This window comes from Schistocerca cancellata, chromosome 9, assembly GCF_023864275.1.
Source record: "Schistocerca cancellata isolate TAMUIC-IGC-003103 chromosome 9, iqSchCanc2.1, whole genome shotgun sequence".
NCBI classification, from domain to species: Eukaryota; Metazoa; Arthropoda; class Insecta; order Orthoptera; family Acrididae; genus Schistocerca; species Schistocerca cancellata.
In genome coordinates this window covers 504,219,811-504,236,457 of record NC_064634.1, presented here as the reverse complement: position 1 = coordinate 504,236,457, position 16,647 = coordinate 504,219,811, and the positions used below count along the sequence as shown (strand labels likewise).

Here is a 16,647-nt window from a genome sequence, read left to right as displayed (position 1 = left end):
TTCTCTCCAGTCGTCATTGGTCCAGTTCTTGCAGGACTTCTTTGTGGCCGCAGCAATGTTGGAGATTTGATGTTTTACTGGATTCCTGATATTCACAGTACACTCATGAAATGGTCATATGGGAAAATCCCCATGTCACCGCTACCTCGAATATGCTGTGTCCCATCCCTCATGTACTGACTATAACACCACAATCAAACTCACTTAAAATCTTGATAACCTGGCATTGTAGCAGCTACAACCAATCTAACAACTGTGCCAGATGCTTGTTGACTTATAAAGGAGTTGCCAACTGCAGCGCTGTATACTCCCTGTTTACATGTCTCTGTATTTGAATACACATGTTTGTACCAGTTTCTTTGGTGTTTTCAGTGTATTTACTGTGTTACAAAAATTTAATTGTAATGAAAGACTGGAATTTGACAGTGAGAAAAGAAAAAAGAAAATTAGTAGAACACAGGTTGGGAGAAAGGACTGAAGGGGAAGCTACGTGGTAGTATTTAACCATAGCTAACACTCACATATACATTTACATCTTCATGATTACTCTGCAATTCACAATTGAGTGCCTGGCAGAGTGTTCATCAAACCAACTTCAACCTATTTCTCTGCTGCTTCACTGTTGGAAAGTGCAGGAAAAAACATTAATTTATGTTCAAGCTCTGATTTCTCTTATTTTATTATACTGATCATTAATGCCTATGTAGGTGAACCCTAACAAAATATTTCCACACACTGATGAGAAAGGTGGCAATTGAAATTTCCTATGAAGGTACTGCCACAATTAAAAATGCCTTTGTTTTCATGGTTGTCACCCCAATTTGCATATCATATTCACAGCACTCCTTTCCCTTATTTCTTGATAGTACAAAAGAGCTGCCTTTCTTTGAACTTTTTCAATGTTCTCTGTTGATCTATCTGATGTGGATCACACACTGCAGAGCACTATTCCAGAACAGAGTGAACAAGCAGAGTGTAAGCAGTCTCTTCAGCAGTCTTGTTGCATCTTCTACGTGTTCTGCCAATAAATCACAGTCTCTTTTTTGCTTTACCCACAACATTATCTGTGTGATCATTCCAATTGAAGTTATTCATAATTGTAATCCCTAGTATGTAGTTGAATTTACAGATTTTAGATTTGTGTTATTTATTCAGATAACTAAAATTTAGTGGATTTATTTTAATACTCATGTGGATAACTTATTATTTAGAGTCACTTCTTGCCCCATACACATATCTTGTCCAAATCATTTTGAAATTTGTTTTGATCTCTGATGACTTTAAAAGATGGTAGATGACAGTATCCTGTGCAAGTAATGTAAGAGGGCTACTCAGATTGTCTTCTAAATCATTAATGTAAATCAGGAACAGCAAAGAGCCTATAACACTTCCTTGGAAAATGCCAGCTATTACTTCTGATTTACTACATGACTTCTCATCAGTTACTATGAATGGTGACCTTTCTGATGGGAAATAATGAATCCAGTCATACAACTGAGATGATACGCTATAGCCATGAAATTTGATTCAAATAATGTATGGGAAGTTATGGTTGAAAATTACGAATTATTTAAGAACAAAGAAGACTGCTCATCAAAAGACAGAAGTGCTGCTTCGTCGATAGGATAGGCACACCAACAAAAGGTATGGAGCTTGGATACCGCTATTGATTTCAGTCCTGATCATGGACAATATCCATGGGAGAGGACAGGGTGATCACACTGCACTCTGCCCGGGACACATTTTTGGTTATTCCTGCCAACGCTCAGCTAGGCTCTGCACAGGTTTGCAGCTCATGATACAGACCAGTGAAAGTCTTGCTTAAAGACTTGGCCAGACAGAACACGGCCTGATGACATGTCTCAGGTCAAGGTGGATGGCCGGTGTTTTCAAGGCAAGGGACTCCACACAGGCAAGAGCTGGCCTCAGCAAGTGGCTGTTGCTGCATTAGCTGTTGCTGTGGAAGTGGCCAATACCTCATTAGCACCTTGCATGTGTGGCACGGTACAGAGCTGCCTCCCACCGCTGCTGCAGCACACCAGTTACATGTGCACATTATTTATGGCCTATGTCTGTGGTACACATTGATAGAATGCAAGCACTTGTAGCAGGCAACAGTGCCACTAAAATTACCAACTGCCCACAAAATGTGCCAACTTCAACAACGCGAGCGGGAGTCACTGAACAAACTAGTTCTCTGTCATCAGTTTACATGTGAAGTTCTGTGCTAGTTGTTTCTTAATTTTGTGCAAGTGTCTCTGGCATCACTGCCAATTCAAACAGAATTAGGACAACCTGTGCTCCAAACATGAAGATTTAGCTTACCATTGAAAAGTGAGATGGCTGAGCAAGGGCAAATACTAAAACTTTTTATGATCTTCAACAAGAAATAGCAGATTTTATGGCTATCAGAGGGAAACTGTTGGCTGAAATAAATGACCCCCAATTGATTTGTGATTTAGTATTTCTGGTTGACATCACAGCTCATTAAAATAACTTAAATTACAAACTCAAGAAACAAGGGCAGTTAATCCACAAATTATGCATCCATCTGAAAGCTTTTTAGAAAAAGATGAGCTTGTGGGAAATGCAGATGAGAGCTGGAAACTGTTACCACATTCCTACAGAGCCAACTCACGAAAATGTTGATTACGTTACTTATGCTGATGAGCTGAAATCATTGTTAGTGCAATTTAGCACAAGGTTTTCTGATTTCAGGAATTCAGATAGTATGTTTGCTATATTTGCTAACCCATAACATGTGATGTAGAGAAAGCCTCATAAAACTTTGAGTGGAACTTATTGAACTTCAGGAAGATTTATCTTTAAAATCTAAATTTGAAGAAGTAAACCTGGTTGAATTTTATAAAACTTATTTGACTGAAGAGAAATATCCATAGCTGAGATCATTTGCAAGAAGGAAAATTTGTCTTTTTGGAAGCACATATAGCTGTGAACCCTTGTATACCAACCTCTTCATGGGCTACCTAGAGGAGATCTATCCTAGCTTCCCAAACCCCTGGTTTGTTTCAGGTTTAATGATGACATCTTTATAATCTGGACTCAAGACCATGATATCTTATTCCCATTCCTCCACAACTTCAACACATTCTCTCCCATCCACTTCACCTGATCCTCCTCCACCCATTGTGCCACCTTCCTGGATGTCAATCTCCCTCAGTCCACATGTAGCTGACCAATCACCAACAGTACATGCACTATGACAACTGCCACCCTTTCCACACCAAAATATGCTTTCTATAGAACTTGGCCACCTGTGGTAGACACATACGCTGTGATGATAACTCCATCGCCCAGTGTGCTGACTGCCTCACAAAGGCCTTTGGAGACAGTCAACACCCTCCAGCCTTAATTCACAGACAGGTTTCCTATGTCATATCCTCACACACACCTGATCCTCACATCCTTCCCAAGAACCAACCATAAAGAAGTGCTCTCCTTGTCATTCAATACCTCTACAGACTGGAATGACTGAAGCAGGTCCTATGCCAGAGCTTTGATTATCTACCATCACGCCCTGAAATGAGGGACATCCTACCCAAGATACTTCCAATCCCTCTCAAAGTGGTGTTCCACTGCCAATCCAACCTCCACAACATCCTAATCCATTCCCCACCCCCATTCCCCTACCACAGGGATCTTACTCCCATGGAAGACACAGATGCAAGGTCTGGCCAATCCATCCATGCAGTACCACCTATTCCAGTCCCAGCACTGACTTATCATACCCCATAACAGGCTGGGACACCTGTGAAAGCAGCCATGTTATATAACAGCTCTGCTGCAACAGCTGCATAGTGTTTTACATTGGTATGACAATCAACAAGCTGTCCACAATGCAAGATCTCAAAGGCTGCTTCACAACCCATGACATCTGTATCCTCCCCACCATCACCATCTTTTCTGAGCTACACAGATGGGAGCTATCCTTCCAACACATCCTTCACTCCCATAACCTTCCTAGCCTACACCTAAGGAGGTAATTCACCCCCCACCCCCCACCCAACAGTGTGTGTGTGTGTGTGTGTGTGTGTGTGTGTGTGTGTGGGTGGGTGGGTGGGTGGGTGGGTGGGTGTGTTCCTACAACTAGAAAAAGGAAGTGTATTCCGTACTTTTTGTTTTTGTATGTACCGACAATGCAGTACTTCTGCCTTTTGGTGAGTCATCTCCTTTATTCCTAAACAATTTGATTAAAAGTTGCTTCTGAGCAACAGTATCAAATGTCTACTTGGAATCTAAAAATATTGAATCAATTTGACATCCCTTGTCAATAACACTCATTACTTCATGAGAGTAAAGAGCCAGTTGTGTTTCACAAGGATGATATTTTCTGAATCTGTGTTGGCTGTTTGACAACTAATCCTTTTCTTCAAGATAATCCATAATGTTCAAACACAATATATGTTCCAGAACCCTGTACTGAAAATTGACAGTTGTGATATGAGTCTGTAATTCAGTGGATTATGCCTATTTCCTTTCTGGGTATTGGTGTTACTTGTGCAACTTTCCAGTCTTCATGTGCACACCTTTTGATGGGCAATCAAAAATGGAGCTGTTGTATGACCATATTCTGGAAGGATCCTGTTTACAAACTACACGGGAGGCCTTGGTTTTATTAAGTTATTTAAGCTGCTTTGCTACACTGAGAATATCTACTCCTAAGTTACTCATGTTGGCAGTTGTTTTTGATTCGAATTCTGGAATATTTACTTCATTGTCTTTGGTGAAGGAATTTTGGTAAACTGTATTTATTATCTTGCTTTCGTGGCACTGTCATCAGTACCATCACTATTGTTATTGTGCAGTGAAGGTACTGAGTGTGACTTTCCATTGGTGTACTTTACATATGACCAGAATCTCTTTAGATTCTCTGCCAGATTTGGAGACAAGAGTTTCATTGTGGAAACTATTGAAAGCATCTCACATTGAAGTTTGCACTGATTTCAAGCTTCTGTAAAACTTCACCAGTGATGGGGGCTTTTGTATTCTTTTAAGTTTGGCAAGATTTTTTTGTTGCTTCTGCAACAGTGTTCTGACCTGTTTTGTGTATGGAGGGGGGGATCTCTACCATCACCATATTTGATATATGTCTCTCAATTCTGTCAATATTATTTCTTTGAATTTAAACCACATCTGGTCAATGCTTACATAGTCAGATCAGAAGGAGTGAATACTGTCTCTCAGGAAAGCATCAAGTGCATTTTTATGTGCTTATCTAAATAAATGTATATTGCATTTATTTTTGGTGGGTTTGGATGTTATGGTATTCAATCTCGCTACAGCAATTTTGTGCTCACTAATCCCTGTATCTGTCATGATGCTTCCGATTTCCTCAGGATCATTTGTTGCTAAGAGGTCAAGTATGTCTTCACAACCATTTACACTTCATGTGGAGTCATGGAACTAAATATTCCAAATAATTTTCTGAGAATGCATTCAGAACAATTTTGGACATTTTATGCCTACCAATGACTTTAAACATTTATTTTCACGAATGCATCTAGAGTAGATTGAAGTCACCACCAACTATAATTGTATGAGTGGAGTACCTATCTGAAATGAGATTCAAGTTGTCTTTGAACTGTTCAGCAACTGTATCATCTGAGGTGGAGGGGGAAGGTGTGAGGTGGGAGAGGGGTTGGGTCGATGAAAAAAAAAAATTAATTTATTCCAGTTTTCTACCCATACTATCTCACAGGAACTATCTATTTCAATTTCTACTACTGGTAGCAATAAACACTCCACCACCTACTGTATTTAACCTATCCTTTCTGAAAATGGTTAGGTTCTTTGTAAAAATTTTGGCTGAATTCATTTCCTGCTTTAGCCTGCTTTCCATACCTATAACAATTTGATGTTCAGTGTTGTGTATTAGCACTTCAAGCTCTGGTTCTTTTCCAACACAGCTATGACAGTTTACAACTACAGTGCTGATTGTTGCTAGGTTTAGTTTCCTGTGTTTGTCCTGCAACCTTTTAAATAACTGATGCCCTTCCTGTGGTTCCCTGAGACTCCCTAACCTAAAAAAAAAAAATCACCCCATCCCCTCCACACAGCCCTTGATACCTGTGTAGCTACTTCCTATATATAGTATTAGTTTAAGAATCATGGAAAGAAGGTTGTAAATGTACAAGAAATCAAGAGAAACCAGAAGTGTACAGACTGATTATATAATAGTAATGCAGATATTTTGAAACCAGATTTTAAACTGCAAAACATTTCCAAGGGCAGATAAGGATTTTCCATAATCCATCTAAAGGCTTAAACATATACAGATGACATGACAACCTCAGAGACTTCACTGTCCTCATACATATATGATTTTATGTATGTAGACTGAAGTGGTGAGTAAAAATTTGTACCAAGGCGAGGGATTGAACCTGAGTCTCCTGCATGCTAGGCCAGTGTTTTCACACAACTGTACGGATTACTCCGGCATGCCTCCCTCCTCGGTCCAAAGTAGGCTGGGACAGCAGTGAGAATTAATCAATTGAGAGGGGAGGAGCACCAGGGCAATCTGTACAGTTGTGTGAACCACTGTGCCAAGGTGTCCTAGTGCCGAAACACAACTGCCCTTTCTAGTAAGCAGGAGATTTGGGTACGATTCCCAGCCTTGGTATAAATTTTCTCTTGCCACTTCAGTCTGTATGCTTTTATATATATATATATATATATATATATATATATATATATATATATATATATATATATATATATATATATATATATATATATTAAACATCTCAATGTCTTCAGAATTGTCAGCAACACAGTATAATTTATTACATATTACTCAGAGCAACAAATTTAATTTTAACTATTTCTGTAGTTTTCAAATATCAATTTTCAAAACAAGAAAAGGCTGTTTGAACATTCTACCAGTTCTAATTAGATGATCATTGCAACAGTCCATGCTCTAGAGACATAAAATAAAGAAAGTGAACATACCACAAAAGTTATTGGCTCTGCATTGATTTCATAATTACCTGTCAATGTAGAATACACCATACTGTGGAGCAGGTGGATGTATTAATTTTGGTGGATCATCTGTGTGTTTATACAAGCCAAGATCGTGTTTATAACATACTTCCTCTATTCTTCTTATTCGCTGAATGTTCTCTATTTCTGCCTCTATCTGTAAACAGATACTGCTTGTCTTTACTATTGATGTTAAATACATTTCTTTAATGCCTAATGAGCTATTCTGTTAAGATCACTGAAGTACTCTTTGATGGTACCAGTAACTAAAAATATTTACACTAGCAAGAACAATCTACAGCAGGAACAAACTTTAAATATTTTTCTTAATGTTGCCACTTGTTCCTGTCTGTCCTTAATCTCATGCCATTTATCTCTTTCTGTTGCCTCACAGCCTTTGCTCTTCCCTTTCCTTCTTCCTTGTTGTTCTCACATTATTCACACGACACAACCCATAAATGCCACAGCAACTGGACAGTATAGTATTCATGCTTCCTAGCTATGATAAGAAATGAGAACATTCAGGGATGTGGACCAAGTTTAAATCTACATTAACAATGCAAAGCAGCTCTTAGAATCTGCATTAACAATTAATGTTACTAAAGTAAGACTTCAGCTGCGAACAGTGGTAAGGGACGGTCAATGAAAAAACAGTGTTACTGCTGGTAAAATGTGGTAAGGGATGTGATTAATTCACATTAGTTGATGGTTCCACATTACACTGAGAAATGGTAACTTTATCTCTTAATTTCAGATTCCAGCTAATGGCAGCTTTGTCTAGATGTGTGCATGTTTGCAGTGGTAAATACCCAAATCGTGGCTGCCCATAGTAGTAATGTGTATGGTGTCCATTCCAGAAAATTTCTTTTCAGGAACAATTGTTGTGAATCTGAGAGTGATATGGATAAATAAAACTCACCTGCAGATCCTGAATATGTTGCTGGATGCAAATATCTTCAAAAGTTGTTAATCAAGTAAATGTGAATATTTATATATGCACATAAACCATTTTCAGTACTGTCCTTTACCATAGTTTATGTGAATTTGCATGACAGTGTGGTGGTAGAAATGTTAAGGGCCATTCATTCTTAACACTGTTTACATGCTGTAGCAAGGTGCTAGCTAAAATTTATTTTACATCTTTAGGTTAATTTTTGAGGTTATTGTACTCTATTTTTACAAAAGTTGTTGATGCAAGTGTTAGTATTAAAAAACAGAAATGATTTGCAATGTTTAAATTTGAATTTTGAGAGGTTTCAAAATAATATTTTGTTGATTTGTCAAGCAAGTAAACAATGATAAATCAATGCTAACACATGTTTAGTGATTTTAAGAACAAAATTTTGGGTAGAGTTTACTATTTTAAAAATATGTGTGTACAGAAGGGTGTCCGTTCCCGGGGGGCAAGGGGGGTGGCATCCCCCCACCCCTCCCCAGCTCTCCAGGAAAGGAAGAAATATAGTATAAAGAAAATGATATAAAAGTGGGTATTACGGAGGTTTTTAACAGAGTCTGAACTGGAACCTTTTTATCAATACTTAGAAGTCACCATTCATCTTCCAAAATATGAAAAATAATCCGTAACACAAGGTTTAGCAGCTCCACCTCGTACAAACTATTGTGTGAGTGCTCTTGTCTTTATAGCAGATATATTTGAAAACAATGACTTATTTTAATAAAAATAACCACATTGCATGTAATTGAAATACCAGTACCTTATTTATGAGATTTTTTTGAAACTTTACTGCACAACTTTTCAAAACAACCAACTTTGTCCCTCGCCATTGTTTGTGGCTGTGGGCTTTAAATACAATAAAACATGAGGCAGGGTTGTTTGCTTATGTTTAAATTGTGATAACTCAGAACAAAGTTCTGCAAATGAAGCACTATCTCCTGAGTGGTTACAAGGCACAGAAGCCATTGTTTTCATTCAGAAGTTGTTTTGATTCTGGTTGAAAACAAACAATAATGGCTTATCATCTAAGGAGATTACAGAATTCATAAGTTCACCAAGTAGTATTAACTCTGTTAGCTATGATGATGTTTCCACTAGAATATTAAAATCTTGTGCTGGCCTGTAGGATTACCCTTAACAGTGACCTTTGGCACATTTCCTGGCTGACTTTTGCCCACTACAAAACTGGGTATAAGCAAATATCACTCCTTCCAGTCTATCCAAAAGTGAGAATGTGGCCTGTGATAGAATACTGACTGATTTAGCTGAGCAGAACTTGCTGTTTTTCAGTTTTGATTCATAAAGGATTCTCCACAGAGAAAGCACCACAATACATTACAAATTAAGTGCTGTCAGAGATATACAAGGAAAATCATAGTGTTGGTATATTTTCTGACCTTGCCAAAACTTTGAGTGGATTGCAAAATTCAACTGTACAAAACCTGATTCAGCCTGTTGTTCTATATGGCTGTGAGACATGGAGTATCCAGAAACAGGACTTCCATAAGCTCCTCATTTTTGAGAGAAAAGTGCTTCAGAAGATCTTCCATTCAGTTCTGGATGCAGACACAGGGGAATGGAGGATCAGATACAACCAAGAGCTTGGGGAACTATACCAGCAGCCCAACATAGCAGGAACTGTCAAAGCCAAATGAATGCAGTGGGCCACCCATATGGCGCAGATGGAAGATCACAGATGGCCTCGGAAGCTCCTGGATTTCACACCTACAGGAAAGAGACCCCTGGGGAGACCCAAGAAGCATCGGAGGGATGGCCTCCAGGGGGAAACTTGTAGAAGCATGCGGTCCACTGGGCCTGATCACATAGAAGAAGAAGAACCTTAATCATTATGGCACTAATGGTATCCCGTGAAGGAACAACTGTGGCTAAACAAAGACCAGGCAGACATGTACTGACAGACAAGATCATTGCAGAGGGTGGATTTGATAATTGCATTAAATTAGTAGAAGGAATCACTCTCAAGTTCCAAAGTCCTCCCAGCAGCCCAGCTGTGACAATGATTGTGTGAAAGGGGTTGAAAAGGATTGGGTACAATGGTCGAGCAGCTTTTCATAGGCCACACAGTTTTGTAGTCAATGCTAAGCAAGTGGTGTAAAGAGCAACACCACTGGACAGTGGATGACAAGAAACAAGTGATCTGGAGTGATCAATCATGCTATACTCTGGGTTTGGCAGCCACGTGGAGAAAATTACCCACCACTGTGTTTAGAGTCACCAGTGAAGTATGGAGAAGGTGGTGTCACAATATGGAAGTGTTTCTCGTGGTTATTGTGTGGTTCCTTTATTTCACTTAGAAAAACTCTAAATGATAAATAATATGACTATCCACCCATGTTCAGAACAATTGCTGCAACTGTTTATGACACTGGTAAAATTCAACACAAGCAACAACCACATGCATATGCTTGTGCTGATGGGAGGATAGCAAAATACAAATATCATCAAAACAAAGTGATACTGGTCCTTTCAGAGGAGCTAATACCCTTGATAAGAAAAGACCCTTAAATACCTCCATGTCAACCTCCTGGAACACCAAAAAATGTTGGTAAAGCAGCTTTTTGTAAGGACGCCAGTCCTCTGCATTTCTAAATTAGTCTTCAGAGCTAACAAAATAAGGTATACAAGAGATCATGCCACTTGTGGAGCAAGTAGAAGCTCTTCAACAATTTCTGCAATCCTGTATGACACAGCTACTAGTTGACATTGGTTAGATACAAAAGGCCAAAAATTTTCAAGTATCTAGTATAGATAACGTAAGAACATGAGTTACAAAATCTGTCATAGCTGAAATGGTAAACAAAATGGAAAGAGCATGTAAAATACAATAAAAATTGAATGTTGAGAAGTGCCAAAGTAATACATTAAACCCAGTTGTGAAGCCAGAACGTATCTTTGCCAGTGAATACAGAGACAAAGTAGAAGTCCAATAGGGAACAGAGAAGACTGAGCACCTAGAAGTAGTAATGAAATTTAAGGGGTGATTCTGCTAACCTGTTCACTTGAAATATCTCTGGAACTGTTTAAGATATTGCATGAAAGTGCTCACTAAATGAAGTATTGTCTTGTCTAGCTATATTGATTATAGAGACATCAACATAAATGAAACTTCCTGGCAGATTAAAACTGTGCGCCCGACCGAGACTCGAACTCAGGACCTTTGGCTTGCGGGCAAGTGCTCTACCATCTGAGCTACCAAAACACTACTCACGCCCGGTACTCACAGCTTTACTTCTGCCAGTATCTCGTCTCCTACCTTCCAAACTTTACAGAAGCTCTCCTGCGAACCTTGCAGAACTAGCACTCCTGAAAGAAAGGATATAGCGGAGACATGGCTTAGCCACAGCCTGGGGGATGTTTCCAGAATGAGATTTCCACTCTGCAGTGGAGTGTGCGCTGATATGAAACTTCCTGGCAGATTAAAACTGTGTGCCTGACCGAGACTCGAACTCGGGACGTTTGCCTAACCGAGCAAGTGCTCTGCCATCTGAGCTACCAAAACACGACTCATGCCCGGTACTCACAGCTTTACTTCTGCCAGTATCTCGTCTCCTGTTGTGTCGTAGCAAGACAGCCACGCCACTAGGAAGTAGCCGAAAGGCACGCGTACACACACGCCGGCTGGCGTGAGTTCTGGAACAGGATACTTGGTGAATGCTATAGAGAAAAATATGCAGTTCCTCGGATACTTAACTTTATTGCATCCTTGTGGTACATCGCTCTTGACTATACAAATTAGACTATCTTCAGATACGGTTAATGGCGCCTTGCTAGGTCGTAGTCATGGACTTAGCTGAAGGCTATTCTAACTGTCTCTCGGCAAATGAGAGTAAGGCTTCATCAGTGTAGTCGCTAGCAAAGTCGTCGTACAACTGGGGCGAGTGCTATTCCGCCTTTCTAGACCTTCCATGTGGTGGCGCTAGGTCTGCAAGTACTGACAGTGGCGACACGCGGGTCCGACATGTACTAATGGACCGTGGCCGATTTAAAGCTACCACCTAGCAAGTGTGGTGTCTGGCGGTGACACCACATCTCCTACCTTCCAAACTTTACAGAAGCTCTCCTGCGAACCTTGCAGAACTAGCACTCCTGAAAGAAAGGATATAGTGGAGACATGGCTTAGCCACAGCCTGGGGGATGTTTCCAGAATGAAAGTAAGGGAAAGGTCCCGAGTTCGAGTCTCGGTCGGGCACACAGTTTTAATCTGCCAGGAAGTTTCATATCAGCGCACACTCCGCTGCAGAGTGAAAATCTCATTCTATCAACATAAATGTCAGTTATTCAGATGGAACTACAGTAATTTCTGATGTTATTACAATAATCCCAAAACTGACAAATTTGACTGTACTTCATTCTCCAAAATCCAGTAAATAGTTTCATTAGATTAAGATTCATCTGTTTCTAATGTCATTCGCTGGGTGAAAATGGAACTGTGATATCTTAAACAGTTTGGGAAATGTTTGAGATGCAGAAGTCACCTGAGATGTCCTTTATAAAACATAGGGAAAAAATAACAAAACAATATGGGGAAAATGACTGACACTTTTTTGAATGTAGAATGAATGATAATATGTTAACAAAGTGTATCACCATGTATCTCTGGAAAAAGAAATTAGGAACAGCCCTGATGGGAAAAGTTAAGAGATGATTTTCAAATACACAACATCAAAGGACCAATAGCAGAAAGAAGTGTCTGCAAAAGGAAAGTGCTACAATCAGACAGATTTCAAGGATGAAGTGATCTGAGGAAATAAATACAGTGAAATGGTGCAAGAAAGTGGAAGACAAGAAAACAGTACATTAGAAGGGATTGAAACTGACCCACAGTGCCTAGCGAGGCACAGTGTAAAAAGAAAGAACAAATGTTATGTAGACACGGATGGTGTGTACCCACCAGGTGCCGGTGTGTGTCCTGCACGGGCTTCCCTCTACTGAACCACAGCAGCAGCAGGCCGCAGGTGGCAGCACTGACAGCCACACCCGTCACCAGACGCCTCACAGTCAGCCTCATCGCAGTTCCTCACCACTGTGTGAAATTCAATTAACTTGATACAGTATAACTGGATAGGGATGACAAAATAACACTGACAGTTAATGTGTATGTGGACATGAGCCAGCAATTAAGGAAAAATGTTCCAAATCTTATGGTGTACACATTAAAGAAAACTAATTGCAAGGCATGCATTTGCTGAGCTGCTCAAAAGACTATGTTCAGCACTTTGCTTACATTTGCTAGTTTCAGAAGCAAATGAATTGATACCTTAACATAAGTTACACATTTACTCTCACTTATAGCACAATTTTCTGATGCACTTCATTTCTTAGAAAGAAAATGAGTGTAACACAACACTGTACAGTGAGAATAATATGCAATGTTCACCTACAATCACCTCTTAGGCACCTCCTCAAGGAGTTAGATGTTTTCATAATGTTTATAGTACATATATTTGCTGATAAAATTTGGCATAAATAACAGTAATGACATTCACAGTTACAATCCAGAGGAGAAAATTACCATAATTACTTTGGCTGTTAGTGTCTCATGAAGGACTTCAATATGCAGACACAAAAATCTTTTTCATTTGTCCAATAATTTGCAATATCTGATAAGCAGTGAGGCAAATTTTGAATGCCTCAAATCATTAATTATACACAACTACTTAAATTCTACAGATGTATTTTAATTAAAAACTGATAAGTTGCATAGCTAAAAAGACTCTTAACAATAATGGAAATTCTTGAATGGAGCAATAAGTAAGATAAGAGAAATGCAATCACTCATCTATAGTGGATCAATGCATGGAGCACAGTAGCACAACACAGAAAACAGAATGCACATGAACAAGGAATACAGAATATAAATAACAGGCAAAATAACAAATGTGAATCTTTTAACATATATTTTATGGTACTAGACAGTTAATTCATAACTTTTAACATGTGGAGGTATTGGACAGTTTACTTAAAATTTTCAAGTCAGAAGGAACCACATATTTTACTTATGATTGTGGTTCTGCTGATCCAAATCAATTTTGTATAATACGGATTTCAATACAAATGTTGGGTCTTGTGTGCATTTTGTAATGCTTTGCACAACATTTCTGTCAAACTGCAATTTTCATATTTTTCTTGTGTAAAATTTCTAAATTGTATCAACATATCCACCCATGATGAAAATAGAAGCTAAGTTAATGTCCCACACAAAAATCATAATAAGAACATCATTAAGTAAATTTTATAATTTACCAAAGAGTATTTGTACGATACAACATATGTCAAAAAACAAAACACGAGTAAATTATAAAATTACGCCAGTCACTGAATTACTCAATTGTATTTCTTCTAATTTGCAGATGCACCATTGTATAAGCTGGTTCTATGGTAGTGTTGAATGTAAGTAGTTTATAAAAGAGCCAATTGACGTGTATGTAACGAAAATGGACATCAGTGTACTGTATAATGCAAACAATTTTTCGACATTGATAAACAAAATAAATGAATGTTAAACACTCCCTGGGTTTAGGAAACCATCTACAAAACTGGAGATAAGCAAACTAGCTTTAATTACGTACTAAATCTGTCTTTTCAGTTTTTGCACAAGTATTCCGAAAAGTGGCCTAGCCAGAACTAGTTAACTGCCTTTCAGTTTGGCTTTCATTGAGGATTTTCCACAGAGAAAGCAATGCAAGACCTCACAAATCAAGTAATAGCAGAGCTAAAATAGTATTAAGAATCAAGTTTCTGTTGTATGTGCTGTTACCTTGCCAAAGTCTTCAGTTGTGTGAATCATAAGATTCTACTGTGTGAATCATAAAATTATACTTGACAAACTAATGTGGTATGGCATAATGACATTCCTTTTGCAATGATGGTATTGTTCCTTTGTAACAGCAGTCAAGCGGGTCTCATTACCATACTGTCTGTCTGGCACTGAAATAATGTCAAAATGTAGGTGTGTAACATATGGGGTGCCAAAAGGATTGGTATTGGGCCCACTCTTATTTCTGACCTACTTAAGTGATCTACTGGTAACTTTAAAGAGCAGTTCAAAAACTGTAAGTTTTGCTGATAACAAACACACTAATCAAGGGTCCAGTCTCAGCTCTAACAGACACATGTCTGACGTCAGCTGAACAGACCTACAAATAGTTTACACTTAATAGTTCAAGTCTTACTCTCACAAAGACTTAATGCGCAGTTTCAAACAAACAATAATGACCTTTTAGCAGCAGAAGTAGACATTAATGGTGTGATGGTTGCCCGCACATTTCAAATTTGCTGCATGGCCAACTGGGTGTCAGAAACTTGGTTGTGTGGCATATGGCAGGAATGACCAGCTTCTGGGCACTGTCACACCAGCTCTGTGTGGGCAGTAGAGAGAGAGAAATTGAGCGCTAGGTAGTCAACAGGTGTGGGAGTGTGTGGGACATGAATGAATGCTGTCAACAAAGAGAGGAGGCTAAAAACTAACAGTAAAGGCAACGGTACAACTGGCGGAGTCTCATTACTGCACTGAGTGTATGCTGGAGCAAAGCAGAATGTGCAGAATGTGGGTAGCTACTGTTGTTTAAAGTGACATGGCTGACAGTGTTTGATGCAGGGAGAAACAAGGTACTGCACTGGGTCAGTGCTCTTAATTTGGGGAGGCCTATAAATGCCACTACACTTTGGATGCAGAAGCTGGTTCCAACTGTATTTGTGTCTGGGGTGTCATATATTGAAATCAGTTACCAGGCATCCACTGCCTGAAAGCACCATGAGTAGATGCTGGTAGTATTTATTTGATAGAAGCCTCTATTTTGTGATGTATGATGAATTTGTTTTCTGAATCGTGTTTGACATTATTCCATGACATTTATTCAGTGACTTTATTCTTCAATAACGCCTTTATCAGAAGTGTTCTGCTGTTTTGAGGAACATTAATATGCCATTAAGCATCCCTCATTGTGCTGACGACAGAAAAGTACTGGCTTGTTTTGCTCATTTCCACTCCCTGTCATCTGATGGAATTATTTTCTGGGATAGAGCATCTAATAAAGTAAATAAAGTGTTGAACCAATATTATGAACAGGATAGATAGCTATTCACCATATACAGAGGTGACAAGTCAAAGACAGAGCACCTGTAGTTTGTAAGGTGACAGTAAAAAAAGGAGAGGAGGGAAAGGAAAGAACAGACTCTTATTAAAGTAATGCATTAGAGATAGTAACAGAGGCAGCAGCACTAAATTGTGGGATGGAAGAAAAGCCATTAGGCAAAAATTGAACAATCAAAGTCCAGTCGTCTATGTGGTGAGTAGCAATCTATCCTTTTTATAATATTTTTGTTATTTCATCCAGCAAAGTGAGTACATAGAACAGTCTATTGTGTGTATCAGGGAAAACATTACTAAGTATTTCAATAATAGTTCTGTACATAATCATGGAACAAGAGCCGTTTTGGACTAACATTTATCAAGAAAAAACAAGCAAAAACCTCAAAACAGATTTTTAGGTTTTATTTTATTAATTTGTTCCCTGATAAAAAACAAAGCAGATCAAAAATATTACTAATTTGCATGACTAGTACCAAAAAAGTAGCCGAAACATTCTTTTTAAGTAATTCATGTTACACAGCCAAAGATTACTTAGAGAATACAGAGGAGTGGTTAATAATGGAAGGGCATAACCATCACC

General features: G+C 38.8%; 1 protein-coding gene across 2 annotated transcripts in view; it reads right to left on the bottom strand.

The window, feature by feature from the left end:
* Positions 1-16,647, bottom strand: part of LOC126100530 (carbohydrate sulfotransferase 8-like) — a 104,583-nt gene that overhangs the window by 35,587 nt on the left and 52,349 nt on the right. For both annotated transcript variants that reach the window (XM_049911144.1, XM_049911145.1), the window contains exons 2-3: positions 12,867-12,998; positions 7,008-7,156 (exon numbers count right to left, since the gene is read on the bottom strand). In XM_049911144.1, coding sequence (XP_049767101.1) covers positions 7,008-7,156; positions 12,867-12,983 — 266 coding nt within the window. In that variant the 5' untranslated portion in view covers positions 12,984-12,998. The remainder of the gene's footprint in view (positions 1-7,007; positions 7,157-12,866; positions 12,999-16,647) is intronic.